The sequence below is a fragment of the Erinaceus europaeus genome, chromosome 18 (assembly GCF_950295315.1).
Source record: "Erinaceus europaeus chromosome 18, mEriEur2.1, whole genome shotgun sequence".
Taxonomy (NCBI): Eukaryota; Metazoa; Chordata; class Mammalia; order Eulipotyphla; family Erinaceidae; genus Erinaceus; species Erinaceus europaeus.
In genome coordinates, this window is record NC_080179.1 from 45,422,780 (window position 1) to 45,445,722 (window position 22,943).

At 41.5% G+C, this 22,943-nt stretch overlaps 1 protein-coding gene across 11 annotated transcripts in view; it reads left to right on the forward strand.

Annotated features, from left to right (window-relative positions):
* The window catches only part of C18H2orf76 (chromosome 18 C2orf76 homolog), a 68,614-nt gene that overhangs the window by 18,037 nt on the left and 27,634 nt on the right, over nucleotides 1-22,943 (forward strand). For 5 of the 11 annotated variants that reach the window (XM_007524758.3, XM_060178001.1, XM_060177999.1 and 2 more), the window contains exons 2-3: nucleotides 19,513-19,578; nucleotides 21,824-21,968. In XM_007524758.3, coding sequence (XP_007524820.1) covers nucleotides 21,836-21,968 — 133 coding nt within the window. In that variant the 5' untranslated portion in view covers nucleotides 19,513-19,578; nucleotides 21,824-21,835. Of the gene's footprint in view, nucleotides 1-13,310; nucleotides 13,333-14,335; nucleotides 14,433-19,512; nucleotides 19,579-21,602; nucleotides 21,729-21,823; nucleotides 21,969-22,943 lie in introns of those variants that run through there. The other 6 variants (XM_060178004.1, XM_060178006.1, XM_060178005.1 and 3 more) reach the window with 4 other exon arrangements.

The following is a 22,943-nucleotide window of genomic DNA, read 5'->3' on the forward strand; positions in this document are numbered from 1 at the left end:
AATTACTTCTCCACTGAACATGGGCGTTGGCAGGTCGATCCATACTCCCAGCCTGTCTCTCCAGGACACATTGGTGGGGTCGTCTTCCAAGGAAGTCCGGTTGGCATCATGGTGGCATCTGGAACCTACCTTTTCAGTCCAGGGAGTTGGAGTTGACTTATAAATGGGAGTATTAGGTTGGAGAGTCACAAGCTATGTAGAGGGGCCAGAAGTCCCAAACTACTGGGGCCCTTAGGTTGAAAGCTGTTTCCGTCACAGCTAGAAACTCCAGTTGGCATAGAAATTGGTAACTTCATAGGGGTCACTAGAGTTGGGGCCCTGCAGGCTAAGAATTGTCACAAGCTGGACAGCTTTTGAAGCAGCCAGGTCATCAAGGCCCCACTCAGGATGCTGATTTGTGGCTTCCCCAGCATAATGGCTCAAGCATAACATTCAGGTGAGGGCTTTGTCAGCTAGACATGCAGAGCCAGAGCTTTGGATCCTCATCTCTCATTGTTTTTGCTCTGTTTGCCATACTGCCTCTTATCTAGGGTCATGGAACTTGTTACCTCATTGTCATAATAATACCCCTCCCCCATTTTTTTCCCCTCTCAGCCCAAAGAAAGTGAGCAGCAACCCAGACATTACTGGTCAGATTGTTTTCATTCCACTTTTGCTATTTGTCCTCTAAAGGTTTACTAATCCTTACTCCTAGGGAGATAGCTCAGCGGTAGAGCAAAGGTCCCAGATGTGAGGTTCCAGATGTGATCCCCTTATTCTGTTTATGCCAGAGCTTAGGAATTCCCCCTCCCCATTTTAATAAGCTTAAAAACAATCCTTATGTCCTTATACCCACCACTTACATAACAAACCTTTTTGGGACATTTATCTTTCTTATTTTTAAAAAATTTGTTAGTGATTTAATATTGGTTTATAAAATTACAAGATAACTGGTATAACTCTGCACCATTTCCACCACCAGAGTTTAGTATCCCCATTCCCTCCATTGGAAGCTATAACAGTTCTCCTAAGGTTGCAGATACAGGTCAACTATTCTTTCTTTCCTTTTTAGCCTCCAGGGTTATTGCTGGGGCTCAGTGCTAGCACTACGAATCCATTACTCTTGGAGGCCATTTTTTCCCATTTTGTTGCCCTTGTTGTTGGACAGGACAGAGAGGAATTGAGAGAGGAGAAGATGGAGAGGGGAGAGAAAGATGGAGAGGGGAGAGAAAGATGGAGAGGGGAGAGAAAGATAGACACCTACAGTCCTGCTTCACCACTTGTGAAGTGACCTCCCCACCCCCTGCAGGTGGGGAGCAGGGTGCTCGAACTGGGATCCTTACAGTGGTCCTTGTGCTTTGCGCCATATGTGCACTTAACCTGCTGCACTACCACTTGCCCCCTTAACTATTATTTCTACACCTATCTATCTATATTTGTATGTATCTGCCTGTTTTGTTCCCCATTGGGACCTCTATTTTTTCTATTCCAAAAAGCCATGTCTTTCTTAGCACTCCATCCTTGTCACCAACGACTTCCAAGAACTGAGAAGAGTCTGAGATCTGATGCTGTTTGGAAGCTATTAAGTCAGTCTGTCACTTCTAGAAGGTCATTGGACACTGGCAGAAGAATTGGACTCCTGGGTCAGAGGCAGAAGACTGTCCTGAGCACAGCATGAGCTTCATGTTTATGCCCTTGCTTCTTGCTCTATATGTCCCACTGAATCCATGCAGACTGGCTCAGGTAGAAACAGCCCAGTGAATTTGTGTCACAGCTGAAGAGCCTTGAGTTTAGATAATCCAAGCCTTATGCTGGGTCAGAGGCCAACAGTGGTGTTAGAGCAGAGCCAAGGGCAGAAGATGTGTATCTGTGTCAGTTCTCTTGCCTCACAGGTCCATAGCTATAGAGTCCTGAATTAGGTAATGAAAATATTTCATAAAGAACAAACCTGCTCAACTTTACTCCAGAGGGAGACATTGGTTTTGTTACACATGACAAGCCAGGAGAGAGATAGCATCTCTCCTTCCTGGGATGTTTACTATACATATATCCTTGAGAAGCTATTTCAGACTTAAAGCACCCAGTGCCTCTACTCAGGAGACAAGCAGGAGAGAGAGAGAGAGAGAGAGAGAGAGAGAGAGAGAGAGACAGAGAGGCACCTCCTGAGAATTGTCTCCCAGCACACTCTATAAGGATTAATATTCTCATGGGTGATTTTAAAGCAGAGAAAATAGAATTTGTATTTAGTATACTTCTTTTTTAAATTAGAGGATATTTTTTCCTTTAAAAATTCCTTCTTTTTATTAGTAATTTAACAGAATTCTATAAAGTTATAAGATTTCCAGAGTATAATTTTATAACTATACATGGTCTGTGAATGTCACTCCACTTCCACCAGAGTTCTGTGCTCACACATACCACTCACAATCACCGGAGTTCTCCCAAAGTTCAAGACAGTTTAGTTCCCACTGTTTCTGCAAGTTCATTTGCTTTAGTCATCTGTTTGCCACCTCTTAGCAAAATTATCCTGTAGTTGTTCTTCATATTTTATTTGATGTTTAGTGTTCCAGTCACCAGCTTTTTTTTGTGATTTAAAAGATTATAAGATAATAGGGGAATAATTTCATACCACTCCCACCATCAAAATTCTGTATTCTCCACCCCCCCATAGTAACCACCATAGTTCTCCCAAGATCGTAATTATGTATGTGTAGCTTGATTATAATTTGTTATTCTTTTTTTAAAAAAAAGGTTTTACTTGTTTATTATTAGTGATTTAATGATAATTGACAAGATTGTGGAATAAGAAAGGTGTAATTCCACACAATTCCCACCACCAGAGTTTCATATCCCAGTTCCTCCATTGGAAGCTTCTCTAGTCTTTATCCCTCTGGGAGTATGGACCAAAATTCTTTATGGGGTGCAGAAGGTGGGATATTTGGCTTCTGTAATTGCTTCTCTCTATAAAAATATATATATAGTCCCCCCCCACCCCTTTTCAAGTTCAAGTCCCCCCCCCACCCCTTTTCAAGTTCATTTGTTTCAATTCTCTTTTTTCCACTTCCCTGTCAGATAAGTGTAACAGTGCTTGACTTCCTCTGGTGTTCACCAGAATCTCTTCCCTCTAGGTGATGATAAAAAACAAAGGTTCCATGTCACAAAAACTTTCAAGTCCCAGTGGAACTGTGGTTCAGAGCCCTCTGGTCATCTTCCGCTGACATTTCTCCTTTCTGGGAATAGGGACCAAAATTCTTTTTTGGGGTGCGGAAGGATTGAGTTCTGGCTTCTATAATTGCTTCTCTGCTGGACTTGGGTGTTGGCTGGTCAGTCCATCCTCCTAGCCTGTCTCATTCCCTAGTGGGGCAGGGCTCTGGAGAGGTGAGTTTCTGGGACACGTTGGAGAGGCAGTCGGCCAGGGAGGTCGGAATGGAATCCATAATAGCATCTGGAATGTGGCAGCTGAAGCAACAGTGTTTCTTTCTTTCTTTCTTTCTTTCTTTCTTTCTTTCTTTCTTTCTTTCTTTCTTTCTTTCTTTCTTTCTTTCTTTCTTTTTTTTTTTTTTACCAGAGCACTGTTCAGCTCTGGTTTATGGTGGTGGTGGGGGGATTGAATCTGGGACTTTGGAGCCTCAGGCATGAGAGCTACAGTGTTTCTGCTGGTGTCTCAGCTGTAGTTTGATGAGGTTTGCTAAATTCTATAGTTGTCGATCCTTGGGAGAGCCTCTGTTGCTACTCCATGATCATGCCTCCAAGAAGTCTCACCTCTTATTTTACTTAGCATAATCACCTTCTGTTCCACTGTTCCAAATGAAGTATACTTTATTTGAGAAGGAAACTGTATGAAATATTCTTTCCAAAGAGTTAATGTAACCCTTTGGAAAACTCAACTGTTTAGTCCTCTGAGAGTCTTACCACCCTTAAGCAGAGAAAACAAGAATGGGATTCTGTTTATTTATTCTGAATTGACGGTGACAGATACAGGTCTGTGAAATTGTTGCTGTTGATTTGCCAGTGGGTGTTGTACTCAGGATGAATCAACAGTTTATCAAAGTATGACTCTTCTGAGGAAAGACCAATGGTTATGCATATACAATAATATCATTCAGTCCTGGAGAAACATTTGCGAAGCTGCCAGATTCAGATAATATTTCTTTTGCAACACCTGTGGTGTTTATACACAGCACTGCTTTACTCTGGCTTGTGGTGCTGGAGATTGAATCTGGGTACTCAGAGCCTCAGTCAGGAAAGTCTTTTTTTTTTTTTTTTTTTGGAATAACCACATGCTGCCTCTCTTAGCCTGTTCTTACATTTTTCTAGACATCTGAAGTGAAAGACTTAAAAAAAAACTGTGTAGAAGCAAGGTATGGTCATTATCATTCATAGGCTAATACATTAAAACTGTCTTAGTGAAAAATTTTATCAGTGAAAGATGAATAAACTGATTTTTTTCTAATATAGTAGTGCTTTAATATGAATCATACTACTAGTACTTGTGGGACAAAAGGCTGATTATCAAATACTTATCTGATCTTCACACGGTGCTGGCCTTTACATAGGTCTAGCTTCATATTTTAGAAATTGGGCCTCTGAAATACTTTGAGGCAAATCTGTATATTTTTTTTTTTTTACTATAGTGACTGGCTTTTGGTAATTTATTGTTACTTAGCTGTAATAGAATAAAACTTTAAAACTAAGAGCTAGGAAAACCTCCCCAAATCAACATGTTTTTGAAGTAGGCCAGAGAAGAATAAGATGGAATTAGCACTTTACTCTGAGTGAAAATAGTTCAGAATGTAACTTGGTTATAATCTGTCATTCTTTTTTTTTTTTAAAAAAGTTACTTATTTTTTTATTAGTGATTTAATAATGATTGACAAGATGGTGGCATAAGAGGAGTACAATTCCACACAGTTCTACCAACAGAGCTCTATGTCCCATCCCCTCCATTGGAAGCTTCCCTATTCTTTATCCCTCTGGGAGTATGGACTCAGGATCATTATGGGGTGCAGAAGGTGAGAGGTCTGACTTCTGTAATTGCTTCTCCGCTGAACATAGACGTTGGCAGGTAGATCCATACCCCCAGCCTGTTTCTGTCTTTCCCTAGTGGGACAGGGCTCTGGAGAGGCAAGGTTCCAGGATGCATTGGTGAGGTCATCTGCCCAGGGAAGACTTACTGATTTCGTGAGATCACAGTCTGGATGTTATCATGTGTGCTGGTGGGAATCAAGGCCGGAGCCTCAGCCATGCCAGCCTGCACTCTACCTGTGGAGCCTCCTTCCTTGCTGCAGTTTGTCGTTCTTTATGAACTTGATTGAGTTGAAATTTTATATAAAGTTATTAGTTTGGCAAGGTTGAGTTATTTTTAGAAGTTGAAAATTTGTGACCCAGGAAGTGGCCGAGTGGAGGGAGTCCCTGTATTAGAATCATGAGGCCCCAAGTCTAACCCCCAGCACCATCCCATATGCCAGAGTAATACTCTGGTTCTCTTTGCTTCTTTATTCCTCCTCTTCTCCCTCCTCTCCCTCCTCCTCCTCTTTCTCCTCTCCTCTCTTTTTCTAACTAATAAATGTAAAAATGTGAATATTTATTATTTATGTACTTAAAGTAGTAGATGCTCATTATTTTCTAGAGAAGACTATAGTAACTTGCAAGCTTGAGGTCCAAAGTTCACCCCCAGGTATTGCTGAGCAGAGCAACCTTGGTGTTAGTAACAGATGACTGGCTGAGAAAGCTGTGGTCTATACACACAATGGAGTACTACTCAGCTGTTAAGAATGATGAATTCACCTTCTTCACCTCATCTTGGATGGATCTTGAAGGAATCCTGTTAAGTGAGATCAGCCAGAAAGGGAAGGATAAATATGGGATGATCTTACTTGTAGACAGAAGTTGAAAAAGAAGAACAGAAGGGAAAACACAAAGCAGAACTTGGCTTGGAGTTGGTGTATTGCACCGAAGTAAAAGACTCTGGGGTAGGGGAAGGTTCAGGTCCTGGAACATGATGGATGGCAGAGGAGGACCTAGAGGGGGTTGAATTGTTATGTGGAAAGCCAGACGGTGGTACACCAGGTTAAGCGCACACATTACAGTATGCAAGGACCTGGGGTTTGAGCCCCCAGTTCCCAACTACAGGGGGAAAGCTTCACAAGTGGTAAAGCAGGGATGTAGGTGTCTCTCTGTCTCTCTCCCTCTCTATCTCCCCCTTCCTCTTGATTTCTGGTTGTCTCTATCTAATAAATAAAGATTATAACATTTAAAAAAAGAAAAAAAAACTGAGAAATGTTACCCATGTTCAGACTAGTGTATTTTACTATTGACTGTAAACTATTAACCACCCAATAAATACATTTAAAAGGAAAGAAAGAAAAAGAACAGAAAGGGAAACACAAAGCAGAACTTGGGTTTGGTGTATTGTACTAAAGTAAAGGACTCTGGAGAAGGAGGGCAGGGAAAGTGGCTTTCGGTTGCTGGCACATGGCGGTGAATCTAACCGAGGGTGAGAGAGAGAGTTTTACAGACACCTATCTTGCTGAGATGAGAAACTGTACCCATGTGCCAACAACTTGACTGGAAACCATCAACCTGCCACTTACAAAGTAAAAGATATTAAGGATTTAAGTATGTATGTACATATACTACATCTCTGTCCTTTGCGGCTTTCTTTGACTGGAAGTCTGTCTTCTCTGATAGAAGGATAACAATTTCTGTCCTTTCTTCTGTACTACTGGCTTGGAACAACTTGTTCTAGCCTTTCATCCTGACTGTTTTTTCAGCAGATGTCAGATTCTTGTAAACACACTGTTGGGTGTAGGTTTTGGTTTTTGTGTTGATCTGTCCAGTCATTGTCTTCTCTTCTCATTCTGTCTTTTGACCAGTGAATCCTACCTATCATTCACATTTATAGTAATTGACACATGCACCTTATAGATACCCTGTTTTGTTTTCTGGTTGTTTTATATTGTCATTGCCTTTCCCACTTGTTTCTTTTTATCCCAATGCATTTCTTTTTTTATTTTTTTTTTATCATCACCGTCATTATTATTTAGTAAAAGGGGGAAAGAGAGAGGAGAGAATAGTAGAGACAACACAGCAGTGCTCCACCAGCCATGGAGCTGCCTGGCGCCTTCCAACATGCCCCCTTGTAGTGCTAGGACTCAAACTCAGGCCTTCACGCATGGTAGAGCACATACGTTATAAAGGGTATAGAATGCCTCTTCAACTGACAGTGTTGTGAAAAATGGACAGCCACCGGTAAAAAAAAAAAAAATTATACTGGACCATCATTTAATACCATACACAAAAATTAACTCAGACTTACACATATTAGAACTGAAACTGTATAGAAAATATATAGAAGACATTGCAGGCAAAACATGTGAGGATCTTAACATCAGAGATGTGTCTGAAAACTCAACCTCATAGGCAAGAGAAACTAACGCCAGAATCAAGAAATGGGACTACATCAGATTAAAGAGCATGAACACAGGGGCCATGTAATTGTGTACCTAGCTGAGTGCACACAGCACACTGCACAAGTCCTAGGTCCCACAGCTGCAGGAGGAAAGCTTCACGGGTAGAGAAGCAGTGTTGTGGGTGTCTCTCCCTTTCTTTCCCTCTCCATTTGCCTCTTGATTTCTCCCTCTCTCCAACAAATTAAAAAAAAAAGAAAGCATTTACACATCAAAAGAAGTCTTCCACAAATACAAAAATTGGGAAAAGATGTTTGCACACCTTATCCGATCAGGACTTGATATAAAAAGAAATCATACATGGTCCAGGAGGTGGTACAGTGGTAAAGCTTTGGACTCTTAAGCATGAGGTCCTGAGTTCGATCCCCGGCTGCACATGTGCCAGAGTGATGTCTGGTTCTTTCTCTCTCCTCCTATCTTTCTCCTAAATAAATAAAATCTTAAAAAAAAAAAGAAATCATACAGCTGAACAATGAAAATACAAACAAATTAATAAAATAGTGGGCAAAAGATATGAACAGACACTTCTGCAGATGGTCCAAGAGAGAGAACTCCACACCAGCTGATGCCGGGGGCCAGCCCCAGCCACAGTTATTAGGATCCCAGAAGGAAAAGGGGAGTCGGTGTGATTAAATGACATGATAGACATGCCAGCTGCTTCACGTGCAGGAGAGAGGCACCTCTGTCCTCTGTCTGCAGAGGTTTATTATTTAAACAATTAAAAAAAAAATTTTATATTTATTTATTTTCCCTGTTGTTACCCTTGTTTTTATTTTTAGTTATTGTTGTTGTTATTGATGTTGTTGTTGGATAGGACAGAGAGAAATGGAGAGGGGAGGGGGAGTCAGGGGGAGAGAAAGATAGACACCTGCAGACCTGCTTCACTGCCTGTGAAGCAACTCCCCTGCAGGTGGGGAACCGGGGGCTCGAACCAGATCCTTTCGCCAGTCCTTGCACTTTGCGCCATGTGCACTTAACCCACTGCACTACCGCTGGACTCCCTATTTAAACACTTTTCATAGTTGACATCATGTAAGACTTATCTTTATTAACATTAAAAATAACTCTAGACATTATTATCATTATAGACATGTTCTCCTTGAAACTTCCCTTGGTCTGAGACAGTCTGCCCTCCCGTAGGTTTTGACCGTCTGTGTGGCCTTGGTGTGGCCAAAATAGCTTCAGACATCACTCTCTTTGTTTCGGCCATCTGTGTCGGGTTAGGATGTCTTTTTTGGAGCTCAATCTAATAGGTTTTCTTCTTAACCCATTCTTGTATGGATCTAACCAAGTAACACTTTTCTAATATCTAGTAAACTGTCTACCTAAAGAAATCTGCTGGCACAACTGGTTGAACGTACATGTTACAGTGCGCAAAGACCCAGGTTCGAATCCCTAGTCTCCACCTGCTGGGGGAAAGCTTCAGGAGTGGTGAAGCACGGCTGCAGGTGTCTTCCTGTCTCTCTTCCTCTCTATCTAACCCTTCCCTCTCAATTTCTGGCTGCCTCTATCCAGTAAATAAATAAAGATAGTAAAAAATCATTAATGAAAATTTAAAAAAAGAAATCTTCTGCTGAAAAGTAAGCACATACCATGGGGGCTCTCTACTGGCTAACCTTTGTATATATGAGAGTGCACTACCTCTTACCTATATGAAAGTTTACTAACTTCTACCCATTAACTCTTACATTAGTTATTTAACTACACAATATATATATATATATATATATATATATATATATATATATATATATATATATCATAGATACCTGTAAGTGGAAGCAAGGGGTCTGTGGGTGAAGTTAAGCGATGGAGCCTCTTTATAATTAGGTGGAGGGGGCCAGGTGGTGGCAAACCTGGTTAAACGCACACACTGTAATTAGATGGCGATCACAGTCTGTCCTCATACTATAAGCCACCCACAGTTCTGGCGTTTGGTCTGAGTTCAGCTAATAGAGAAGCCGTAGTGGTGACAAATAGCTGTTTTTCTGAAAGCCTTTGGCTGCAGCAGTTTCTGCTCCTAGGCCATTTTCGGTCTTGTTACACCCACTGCCGTAATTGTTGTTACTGTGTACTTCCCCTAGGGGTCTATTTTTATTGTTCTCAGGTAATATTTGTGTGTTTTCAATATAGCCAATAAGTCCTCAAATTACCAATGTAATTAAAAACAAAGAGCTTCAGTTTAGTCTAGAACTTCCCGCTTTGCAGTTGGTTCCAGGCTGCTCAGACTTTGTCTGGCAGCAGATGTGACTTCAGCTCCACCAAGCTAACTAGAGAGCAATGCAAGTTACAGTCGTAATGAGCTATCACTATCACACCGGTGAGATTGGAACCAAATGTAGTGACGATGTGGCATGAAAAGGACTTGATACCCGGCACCCTGTACTCCTATGCTTATAGCTGCACTATTCACAATAGTCAAAATGTGAAGTCAACCGAAATGCCTATTAATCAATGACTGGATAAGGGTGCTGTGGTCGGGGCCCAGTGGTAGCACACTGGGTTAAGTGCACATAGTACGAAGCATAAGAACCTGCGCAAGGATCCTGCTTCGAGCCCCCGGCTCCCCACCTGCAGGAGGGACACTCCACAAGCAGTAAAGCATGTCTGCAGGTGTCTGTATTTCTCTCTCTCCCTCCCCTCTCAATTTCTCTCTATCCTTTCAAAAATATATTTAAAAAATTGGTCATAGGAGGAGTAGATTTATAGAGCCCCAGCAATAACTCTGAAGGCAATAAATAAATAAATAAATAGATAGATAGATAGATAAATGGAATGGGATACATGCTCAATAGACTGCTACTCACCCACTAGAAAAGATGACACTGTCATTCAGGTCAAAATGGATGGAACAAAAAAATGGATGGAACTGGAGATGATTATGCTAAGTGAAATAAGAGTTGAAAGACAACTACTGGATGATTTCCCTGGCAGATGAATTACAAAGCTTGCAAAAAGAATAGTAGCAGTCAAATATACTCTTAGACTTTCTGAAAATTCAGGTTGTTATCAGAGGGGGTGGGGCAAGGGGAGCAGATGAAAGTATTGGTGGTGGGTATGGTTAGTTGTGTACACATGCATTTAGGTGTGAAAACATCCTAAATTTTTATAATATTATAAACTACTATTAATAAAATAGATATAAAAAGATAAAAAAATAAACCATACTTTCCTTTGAAAATAAAAATCAAATGCCTGTGTATTGTGTGTGACTAGCCTCTTAAAATCTTACAATACTGTGGGGGTCGGGTGGTAGTGCAGCGGGTTAAGCACACATGGCGTAAAGTGCAAGAACTAGCGTAAGGATCCCGGTTTGAGCCCCAGCTCCCCACCTGCAGGGGGCAGGGGTCGCTTCACAAGTAGTGAAGCACGTCTGCAGGTGTCTATCTTTCTCTCCCCCTGTCTTCTCCTCATCTCTTGATTTCTCTCTGTTCTATCCAACAACAACATCAATGGGAATAGTAACAATAATAACTACAACAATAAAGGCAACAAAATGGGAAAAATGGCCTCCAGGAGCAGTGGATTCCTAGTGCAGGCACCAAGTCCCAGCAATAACTCTGGAGACAAAAAAAACCAAAAACCAAAAAACACAATACTGTAAAGCAGCATATCAATGAAAACATTAATACAAGGTGAATGAGGGCCAGGGAAGACAGCATAATGGTTAGACAAAAAAGACTCTCATGCCTGAGGCTCTGAGGCCCCAGGTTCAATACCCCTGTACCATTGTAAGCCAGAGCTGAGCAGTGCTCTAGAGGGAAGAAAAAAAAGGGAGGGGGTGAGTTGTGCAGTAGCGCAGTGGGTTAAGCACATGTGGCACAAAGCATAAGGACCTGTGTAAGGATCCTGGTTCGAGCCCCTGGCTCCCCACCTGCAGAGAAATTGCTTCACAAGTGGTGAAGCAGGTCTGCAGATGTCTGTCTTTCTCTCTCCCTCTCTGTTTTCCCATCCGCTCTCCATTTCTCTCTGTCCTATCCAACAACAACAACAACTACAACAATAAAGCAACAAGGGCAACAAAAGGGAATAAATAATTTTAAAAAACTGCCTTGTAGTCCCTAAATCTGTATAAAATTTAGTGTATAGTGTGTAATTTATACCTTCTTTGGTTATAAAAGCTGTCTAATATAGCCATTTTAAAAACAATGTTTAAAAAAATGTATCCCCCCCAAATGTAAGTTGCTTCCAATGTTCCAGAAAGGGGGCTGAGGGAGGGAAGGACAGTGCCAACACGCTCCATAATACAGCATTGTTTTTTTTGTATTTTTAATACAAGATAGAAGCAAAGGATACAAATACTTAAAGCAGAGCTCAGGAGCAGACACACAGTCCTTGGGACACACCAATAAAAGCAGAAGTTTGTCTTCCCTTTGTGAATACAGATACTTAGCGACTGGGCTGTGTAAAGACATAGATGTTTTGAGTGCTAGAACATTACTCTTTTCAAGCTTGTATCCTCTTCATCAGGGCAAAGCAAGCTTTAGAACTAACCTGATAGAGAACTAACTTGATGTTTTAACTATTTCAATTTTGTACTTCAGTTTAAAAACGGGGAGTACATAAAACTTTACAGAGTATTTAAGTTTTTCAGAGGGATGCACTGTAGCAGTCTGTTGAAATTCCAGTCAAGCACCACTTTTTGGAAGCGGCTGGGGCAGGAAGGAAGAACAGCGTCCCCTGCCCTGCCTGGGTTACAGTCTTCCCCGTGACAGCTTGCCTACAGTCGGTGCCAGTAGTGGTTAGTTCCTTTTGGATTCCACTCTCTTAGAAAATGGGCAAGAGTTCATTAGGAAAGCACAAGTACTTTTTTGGAGTACTATAATTCAATCCTCATGGGAGCCAGGTGGTTGAGCATTCACATTACAGTACGCAAGGACCCAGGTTCAAGCCCCTGGTCCCCACCTGCAGGGGGAAAGCTTCACAAGTGACGAAGCAGGGCTGCAAGGTGTCTGTCTCTTTTTCTCTCTATATCCTCCTCTCCTCTGATTATCTTTTGATCTCTGTTCAGTAATAAATAAAAAATAAAATAAATCCTTGTTATTTGGAGAGCCTATGTGAACAAATTCACGAACTAAAATTTATGAGTAACTCCAAAAGTATAATGGAGTTATTTTCTTGGTGACTCCCTGATAAGGACAGAGTGGTTTAAAACAGGGCTTCGTGATGAAACCCAGCTGAAGTCCCGGTGAATTGCTGCGTTCCTTTTCTCGCCCTTAGACTGTAAACACATGACCCTTTTTGTACTGTTTGGTGTTCATGCATTTCAGAGTTGCACACTTTTTGTTGGTAATCTCACTGGTTAAAGTGCCCCTTCCCCGTATAGGGTTGAAGTACTTATTGTCTAGTGTTCTCAGGTACTGGAAGGCTGTGATGTGGGATTTAAAAAAAAATTTTTTTTTAATTAATAAAAGTGTGGAGGGAGAGAACAAAAGCGTCAGTCTGCAAAATATGATGCCAGGGACCTCTTGCTTGAAAGTCTGATCCTTTAGCCACCGCACGACACTTCCAGGCCACAGTGTATGATGTGCTTTAAGAAGATGTGTGAGATTAGGTAAGCTGTGTTCAGGCATGCATTCATGATAGCACTGTTGATTGTGAGTTGCTAATGTGTTGTGTATATCTGCGTGTTTGTTTAATAACATGTCTTTACACAAAACACACACATAGAAGTGTTGGCCACTTGAGGACAGGTTCTGAGAAAAGGCACCAGAGTTCTCACAAGACCCTAGCACTGTGCTTCCCCAGAAGCTGTGGTTTGGTGCCCAATAAATCAGTGTTCTTGGGCCCTGCCTATGCCACACCTACTGTGAGTCAACCACAGTTGACTTTCTTTTTGAGCTAACAGCGAGGAATCAAAAGTCAGTGATCAGTTTGTGAGCATGTAAGTTTTGTCCTATTGTAATGCCAAGTTCTGCACTGTTAACATACTGTGCTTAAGTTTCTTTTCAGGGAGCCCAACCCGGTTGACTTGGAGCTCTTTTAGGAGCCGGCTGGCCAATGAGAGCACCTGAATAGATCAGGGAGGCTTTGAGCTTTTTTCTCTTGCTAGCAGAGCCATCAAAGGCCATCCTAACTTTGCCTGTGAGGAACACAGGACTCTGGTCCAGGAAAGCAGATGCTGACCTGCATCCATCTCAGACTTCAGGGCACCCTGGTTACCTGTGGCCTCTGGGACGTGCAAGGGCATCCCTGCAGGATCGTATGCTTGCTCTGCCTTTTTTTTTCCCCTTTGGCTAGAACTTCTTTTTCATTATCCCCAAACCACCTTGGGTAATGTGCCAGCTAGAAGAGTTGTTTTATTTATTATTATTATTATTTGTGTTATTATTATTACTATTATTATTATTATTGGCAAGGAGGCTTGAGGACCTTCCTGACTCCTAGGCGCTGTTAGTTTTCAAACCCCTTTTCTATGTCATCTGTCCATATCTTATATTAAACTGAACGTGTAAATTGTGACTAGAGCTGAATCACTGAAATATCCGGCGCTATAGATAATCTAAATCAAGACTTCTTTTGATTTTAAAAGAATGTTAAAATTTTTGCTTTTTTGATATTTATTTATTTTCCCTTTTGTTGCCCTTGTTTTTTATTGTTGTAGTTATTGTTATTGATGTCATCCTTGTTGTTAGGTAGGGCAGAGGAGGGGAAGACAGAGAGGGGGAGAAGATAGACACCTGTTGACCTGCTTCACCACCTGTGAAGTGACTCCCTTGCAGGTGGGGAGCTGGGGTCTCCAAACGGGATTCTTAGGCTGGTCCTTGCGCTTCACACCATGTGCACTTAACCCGTTGCACTACTTCCTGACTCCCTTAAAATTTTTATATTCTGGAGCAATAAGAACTTTTCTCTGTCTTCTCAACATTCTCACAGACCCTAGATGCTATGGCTGCAGAGCAGGACCTGCCAGTGGGCCTGACAGGATGGGAGACCCTCAGGCATTCCTCTGCTCTTCAGTGCTTTTCAGTTCCACAGACCCTGGTGAGGTTTCAGTGCTACTCAGGCCACACACGTTGTCTGGTTTACAGAGAGGAGCCACTCAGTGTTCCTTCCCCTTAGATAGGTGACTTCAGTCTGGTGTTGAGGCACTGTGGGTAGACAGAACCTCAGCTGAGCCTAGGACAGAGGAGAAGCGTTAGGTTAGTGCTGGAGCAGATTGTCCTGGGCTGGGCTGTAACCAGGCTCACATGTTAACCTAGGGGACAAGGAGGCCAAGGGAGTTTGGAGGCAAGCCAGGAGTGAAGGAATGAGGCCGACACCTGTAGACAGCATAGTGTGTGTGTGTGTGTGTGTGTGTGTGTGTGTGTATGTTGCAGGGGGGGGTGTGGTGGGATGATGGGCTGTCGCTGCAGCTGTAACCAGAACGGTTTGTGCAAAATGTGTTGTGATGGTGATGAACAAGCAGCTGCTAAGGGGCACTGAGGGGCCTGGTGTGGAAGCCTTTTGTGTGAAGTAGGACAGGTTTCGACTCATTGTGGCCACAAGACCTTTTTCTGGTGCCTCTGACTGCTGAGTGCTTTATAAAATTTATTTAGTATCCCTTGATACAGATAAGCAGTATAATTATTTTTTTAATCCTTGTTTTCCTTTACAGTATTTGAGAAATTGTACATTATTAGCTTTTGTTCAGTTACCTTACCTCTTTGATAAAATAAATGGAAATACCTGAGTTTTTCTAAAAAAAAACAAACAAACCTGATGCATAGCAAATAGAACCCAAAAGTAGAATTTTAAGTAGACAAAGAAATAGCTTACTTAAAAAAACACATGGTCAATGTCAAAACATCAAGCAATTCAAATACGTACATAAAAACATGTCTATTGGTTTCTAGCATCGAAAATACTAGCTATCCACATTTAGTCAATGTTCTACTTGTATATTATTATTGTTATTATTATTATTATCATCATTATTATTATTTATTAATCTCAAGGCCTACTGTATGTACAATTTATTGCCTTGGCTGCTTTTTCATTCAGATACAGATGGAGATACACACACAGAGACACACACACACACACACACACACACACACACACACACACACACACACAGAGACCTTGGCTCCAGATCTTCCTTTGGTGCAACAGCACCTCCCATGCTCAAACCTGGACCACACATATGCAAGGTACACATCATATCTGGTTTATTCTCTCTGGCCTAGAACATGTCTTTTTTAAAAAATACTTTTTAAAATTTTTTTATTGGATAGAAACAGAGAGAAATTGAGAGAAGAGAGGGGAGAGATAGAGAGGGAGAGAGACAGAGAGACACCTGCAGACCTGCTTTACCACTCATGAAGCTTTTCCCCTGCAGGTGGGGGGCCAGGGGCTAGAACCTGGGTCTTTGTGGACTGTAATGTGTGCACTTAGCCAGGTGTGCCATTGCCTGGCCTCTGGAGCATGTCTTTTTTATGGCAAAGTTGATATCTCATTTTCTCTTTGAAGTTCTTCCACTACTAGTAATGTTGATAATCTTTTCAATTATTGACTTAAAAAATTAGTCAGTTGTACAGTTACAGAAACCAGAACATCCACCTTCTCTATCCCATAAAGAATGGACCACCATACTCCCAGAGGGAGAGAAATGTTAAGGGAAGATGATCAGAGGTCTCTGAACTCCATTTTGAATCATCAAGACTCAGAGAAAAGAGGAATAAGGGAAGGACACTCGGAAGTAGTTATAGGTGTAGATGTGACTTAGAAAGGATGGGAAGGCAGGATGATAGGAAAAAAAGGGGGAATATATATAAATATAGATAGTTACAAAACTAATAAGTCAAACCATTCATCTGGGAGAACTACAGTAGCTTCCAGTGGAGGGAATGGGGACTCAGAACTCTGATGGTGGGAATAGTACGGTATTTAACCCCTATTATCTCATACTTTTGTAAGTCAATATTAAATCATTAATAAAAATTTTAAAAAATGAACAAATTGCCCACTATTTACCTTTAACATGTTTATATGAGAATCCTGATGTTTTTTTTATTATTGTTGTAGTTATTATTGTTGTTGTTATTGATGTTGTTGTTGTTGGATAGGACAGAGAAATGGAGAGAGGAGGGGAAGATGGAGAGGGGAGAGAAAGACACCTGCAGACCTGCTTTACCGCCTGTGAAGTGACCCCCCTGCAGGTGGGGAGCCTGGATCCTCCGGCCAATCCTTGTGCTTCGCACCACATGCACTTAAGGAGCTGTGCTACCACCCAGCTCCCTGATGTTTTCTTTTTTCTACAGTACTGCTCAACTCTGGCTCTTGGTATGGGGAATTGAACCTCAGCCACGAGAGTTTTCTATATTTCTAGTCATAAAGCAAATTAAGTAATAATTTCCTTCTGATTATGGCTATTACTATTTAGTTGCTGAGTAGAAATTAAGACAAATTTGGAAACATGACAGTGTATTAGCTAAAATTAGATATGTGTACAAATTTGGAGTTTTAGATGGAAATTTCCAACTATTTGAGTATGAAAGCTGAGTAGATTTTTATGAACTGAAAAAAAAAATAAAGTCTCCAATTATGTACCTGTTCTTCATGCATGTGCCGGCCTGCCTTGATTAGACCATGTATGTGATTTATGCCATTGTTCTGGGAACTAAGTATTTGGATCTGCTGCTTATCTGGTAAGTTGTTTTTATGACCTGTTTCACTGCAATTAAACAATTAATAAAAGCAGGTATTACTTGTCGGAATCTTACTGTGTTAGATCCAAATATGTGGTGTAGCTAAGAGCACGCTGGTAGTTAAGTTGGGTCTGTTCAGGTCTATATTCTTCGGGAACTTGAATTATCTTACAGGTCTTCTCAGCACTTGTGGGTATGCCAGTGGCTGTGTTTCTGAGAACTTCTTTTTTCACTTTGTGGGGTAGGTGGGAGGAGGAAAACATGAACATATATATTTTTTAAAATCCTGTTAATATTGTTTCTTTGATACAGAGATATCTAAAGAGATATTCTTTTTTAAAAAGTATTTACTTTATTTGATAAGACAAAGAGAAGTTGAAAGGGGAAGGAGAGATAGGGAGAGAGAAAGAAGCCCCTGAAGTACTGTGTCACCGCCTGTGAAGCACCCCCTCCCCTGCAGGGGGGGTCTGGGACCTGCGGGCTGGGGCTTGAACCGTGGTCCTTGTACAGTATGTTTGTGCTTTACCAGGTGTGCCACCACAGATTACCCCTTAAGATGTATTATTTGTAGAATACCTAAGTAAAATTTAAGTTGTAATTTACTTCTAAAAATGATGATTTTTATTGGTGATTTAATAGTAATTAAAGAGACAGATAACAAGGGCACAATTTCATACAATTCCCCTCCATGTGTCTGTGTGTCCCATCCCCTCCAGTGGAAGCTTCCCTATTCTTTATCCCTCTCTGGGAGTATGGACCAACATTCTTTATGGGATACAGAAGGTGGGAGTTCTGGCTTCTGTAATTGCCTTTCTGCTGGACAGGGACTTTGGCAGGTGGATCTATACCCCCAGCCTTTTTGTTTTTTTCCCTGGTGGAGTAGGGCTCTGGAGAGATGGGGGTCCAGGACACTGGTGAGGTTGTCTGCCTGGAGAGGTCAGGATGGGGTTAACTTCGTGACTGAAAAGTGGTAAGATCTAAAGCAAATTGTTCAATAAAGAGGAACCCAATGGGGGCAGTAGAACAAATGAAACTAGTGGTCATTGTGTGGGAAGAAGTTAGGAAGTCAAGATTTATTCTTTAAGGAGAAGGAGAGAGAGAACCAGAGCCTCACTCTGGCGCATGTGGCACCAGAGGATCAAACCTGGAATGTAACTTACACTCTACTGGCTGCAAAACTTCCTGTGCTGCTGAATTATAATTTCCTGTATGTCTACTGAGCTATGTTATTGGAATTGTAGAGACAGAAACACCATAAACCAGGTTTGATAGAAATAGCTAAGGAGAGAATGCTGGGATTTGGCAGAAGATTTAAATTATACTCATTAGCTGCTAAATAAGGTTATAAGGTAAATCCTTTTTACTTAAGGGAGGGGGGCTGCTTTCAGTAACTTAGAATCTTTCTTTAACTATAGACACTATACTATTTATACTTAAAAGTGATATTATGGCTCCAGGGGAGGTATTCCATGGGTAGAACACAGAATTCACATGTGTGAGGCCAAGGGTTCAATCTCCAGCACATCAGATCTGGAGCAGTGTTCTGGTCTCCTCTTTTGTGGAAAAAAGTAAATATTTATTTATTTATTTATTTATTTTTGCTGCCAGTTTAGCACTGGGGCTCTGTTGTCAGATACTCTGAGTTCACCTCTCCTGGTGGCCATTTCTTTTTCTTCTTTTTTCTTTTCTTTCACTTCTATTTGATAGGACAGAGAGGAATTAAGTGGGGAGGGAGAGATCACACCTGCAGACCTGCTTCACCACTTGTGAAGCATCCCCCCATGCAGGTGTGGGGCCAGGGCTCAAATTCGGGTCCTTGTGCAAGGTAGCATGTGTGCTCGACCCGGTGTACCACCACCCAGCCCCAAATAAGTACATTTTAAAAAACCAAATCATTAAAAAATCACTTTATGCATTCAAATAATTTGAATCTTTGCCCTACATACATAATGTGCTATACATTCTCAGAAAATTGGTGAAATACTTGTATAAGCATTCTGTGGCTCACAGGGACTTTCTAGGCCTCTGACTTGTTTGTGTATGAAATATTCCAAGCACACCAAAGGACATAAAAACCAATAGACTACACACATGTAGGGCATCCTGTGTAAGACACAAAATACTACCAGTGTAATTGAAGTACTTGTGTACTTTTCCCTAACTCCTTTTATGTTAGATAAAAATTAATCTTCTTTAAAAATGTTATTTTCCCCCAACTTTCTGTAAGTGCTAAGAGACTGATTTTTCTGCAACTTGTATTTTTTTAATTTTTAATAATTTATTGACATGTATAGGCCTGGTCTAACTATTTTTTTTACTGCCTATAATATTTCACCATGTGAACCTGCCATGATTGACTTCTCGCTTTTGCTGTTGATGGATATTGAGTTGTTTAGAGATGTCACAGCTAACTAGCTAACATTGCACTTTTACAGTTCTCTCTGTGCACCTGTGTGAAGGAGTTCTTGGGGAACCTACTTGTGGAATTTCTGCGTGGAAAGGTATGATATCTTGAGCTTCACTAATTATTGTTAAATGTTCTCCAAAAATAGTGCTCACTTGGAGGCTACCATCATGAATTCAATTCCCGTGATCCTGTGCCCTTGCTAATGTGATGAGTGATGTGTAGATATTGTTGAATTTCTCTGATTACTAGTAAATTGAGCATATCTTCTTTTTTTTTTTTTTTTTTGCCTCCAGGGTGATTGTTGGGGCTCAGTGCCTGCACTAGGAGCCCACTGCTCCTGGAGGCTATTTTTTCCATTTTTGTTGCCCTTGTTGTTGTTATTTATTTATTTATAAAAAGGAAACACTGACAAAACCATAGGATAAGAGGGGTACAACGCCACATAATTCTCACCATCAGAACTCTGTATCCCATCCCCTCCCCTGATAGATTTCCTGTTCTTTATCCCTATGAGAGTATGGACCCAAGGTCATTGTGGGATGCAGAAGATGGAAGGTCTGGCTTCTGTAATTGCTTCCCCACTGAACATGGGCATTGACAGGTCGATACATACTCTAGCCTACCTCTCTTTTTCCCTAGTGGGGCGGGGTTCTGGGGAATCAGAGCTCCAGGACACATTGGTAAGGTTGTCTGTCCAGGGAAATCTGGTTGGCATCATGCTAGTATCTGGAACCTGGTAGCTCAAAAGAGAGTTAACATATAAAGCCAAACAAGTTGTTGACTAATGAACCTAAAGGCTGAAGTAGTGCAGTTGAAGAGCTGCAAGGGGGGGGGGGGGGTGGAGGGTGTCTCTGTTTTGTAGATAGCTAGTAGGCATATTTTAGTTATATTCCAAAGGGTCTGTGGCTATACTAGTTTGTTTTTTTCCCCCTGAGCCTGAAATCTGATATGCAGGTGGATCTAAGTTATTACCTGGGGAGATGATGTCATAACTGGAAAAAGACCAGAAAGCTGAATCAGGGTAGAGAGTAGCTCCCAAATATGGGAAAGGTATATAAATGTTATTGTTGTTGCTGGATAGGACAGAGAGAAATGGAGAGAGGAGGAGAAGACAGAGGGGGAGAGAAAGACAGATACCTGCAGACCTGCTTCACCACCAGTGAAGCAGCCCCCCTGAAGGTGGGGAGCAGGGGCTTGAACTGGAATCCTTACACTGGTCCTTGTGGTTCGAGCCATGTGCTCTTAACCTGCTGCGCTACCACCCGGCCCTGAGCATATCTTCTTATGTTTAGTTTTATTACAGATATTTTTCCTTAGTCTTTAATTGTACATTTGTCTGAAAGTTGAGTACAAAGTTAAAAGCAGTATGATCTAGCTAGACTAGATGCGGGTATGTCATAAATATAATAAATTGTCAACTTTGCAGATGCTTTGGAGAAAATAATTTAGGAAACTTAGGAGATAGTGCGTTAGGCAGAGTGTGAACTGTAGGATTAAACTGACAACTGGATCTTGGATTCATTGTTGATTAGCTTTATTACCTGGGCCAATGTGCACAGTCTGAGTTCGTTTACTCATCTTTACTTACTGTTAAGAATTTATTATTATTATCATTATCATTATTTTAGATAGAGCCAGAGAGGCAGAGAGAGAGAGAAAGAGTGACAGAAACCCTGTCATGGAAGCCTCCTCTGATGTGTTGGGGCTTGGGCTTGTTCCTGGGTTGCACTACCCCAGTGAGCTATTTCACTGGCCCTGCTTCCTCTTCTTTAAAGCAGCTGTTCCATCTCATGGCTGGAAAGATGAAATGAGAGACACACTAACACCTGTTGTGCAGGACTACCACATAGCTTTATGGTGAGCTAAGCAGTCAAGTTAAACAACAGTGGAGAAGGTAGACAATCCAGGGGCATATACCTAAATCAACCCTGAGATCTGGCAGCACCTGTGAGATCAAAATGTGACGTGTAAGAGTTGTACTTTGTGTTAGGGTCCAGTGAGGAGACCACTAGCATGTCAGCACAAAGCAGCCACGTGGATGTCCTGCTTCTGTACTGGCGACCCTGCTTCTTGCAGCACAAGCCGAAAACAACTCACGTTCATCTTCTGTCCTGACAGCTTCCAGTCAGTCGGTGATTGTAACAAAGCTGCCAGAGTCACAGAGGAAACAGGAACCTTGGCACTGGGTAGCGAGTACCTAGAAGTCTGGCAGGGGTCCTGCTGGTAGCACACAGTGTGGGAGAGGTGGATTGGCTACCATATTGCTGAGGGTGGAAAGTCAGACTTGTAGAACATTGTGAGTTGACGATGTTTAGACTAAGTCATGTCCCCCGTCTTAGGAACTGCTTCCCATGGCTTCTGAAGACGCGACTGTTACAGTTCGCCTCATTCGTTCATTTGTGCATCACAATTTCAAACCTATAGTCTACCATGGAGTTGATTTGGACCAAACTGTAAAGGATTTTATAGTATTTTTAAAGCAAGGTATGTATGTCTTTTGCCATCTTATTAGTAGTTTCAAAAAAGTTTTTGACTATTTCCCTAAAGGTAACTAAAAAAAAAATCCTTTGGGCAGCTGGGGAGTTGGTAGTCTCAGGACTTAGATGCCTGGGAGTCTGGATTTGATCCTTGACATCATATTGCTGGAGTGCAGCAGTGCTCTGATAAGCTCTTTCTCTCCTAAAATAAGTGAGCAAATCTTTAGATTTATATATTTTCAGGTATAAGCTTATGTTTGAGTTGCATACACACACACACACACACACACGGGAATCTATGCTCTTTAAATCTTATAATATTGTAAAGCAATGTTAAAGCAGTACAAAACATAATTAATAATTCATATTTTGTATTAAGATCGTGCATGAAAAAAATCTATTGAACTACATGTTGTTGTCACTTGAGCTTCACCACTCTGGGCTGATTTTTCAGATAGAAGACAGAGAAGGAAAGACACACCACCAAAGCTTCCTTCATTGTGGGGGCCAGCCTTGACCCTAGACTGCATGCATGGCAAAGCAGGTGCACTAGCCCAGAGAGCTATTTCATGGGCCTTCCTGCTGAGCTTTTTAAAGCTCTCTTCCATTACTATTGAAGACTAGTAGGAGGACTCTCTGTGGCCCAGGCATGCCATGTCCATGTGTGTGGCCCAGAGTCAAGTCCTGGTACTGCACAGGGGAGCCTTGGTTGCAGGGACAACTGGTACTATGATATCCCTCCCTCGATCTCTATCTGTGTATCTGAAACAAAACACAAAAGTTAGTCCCAGAATGGTGAAATCATGTATACACAAGGTCCCAACTCTGAAAACACGCACACACACACACATACACACACACACACAAATGCAAGAACCTGAAAAAATTTTTCTACATGAGATAATGGGGAAAAGTTACCTTTCGGCATGGTGAAAATTAAGCGCCACATTCCAGCAGTTGAAAGAATATATTTTGCTTTTAG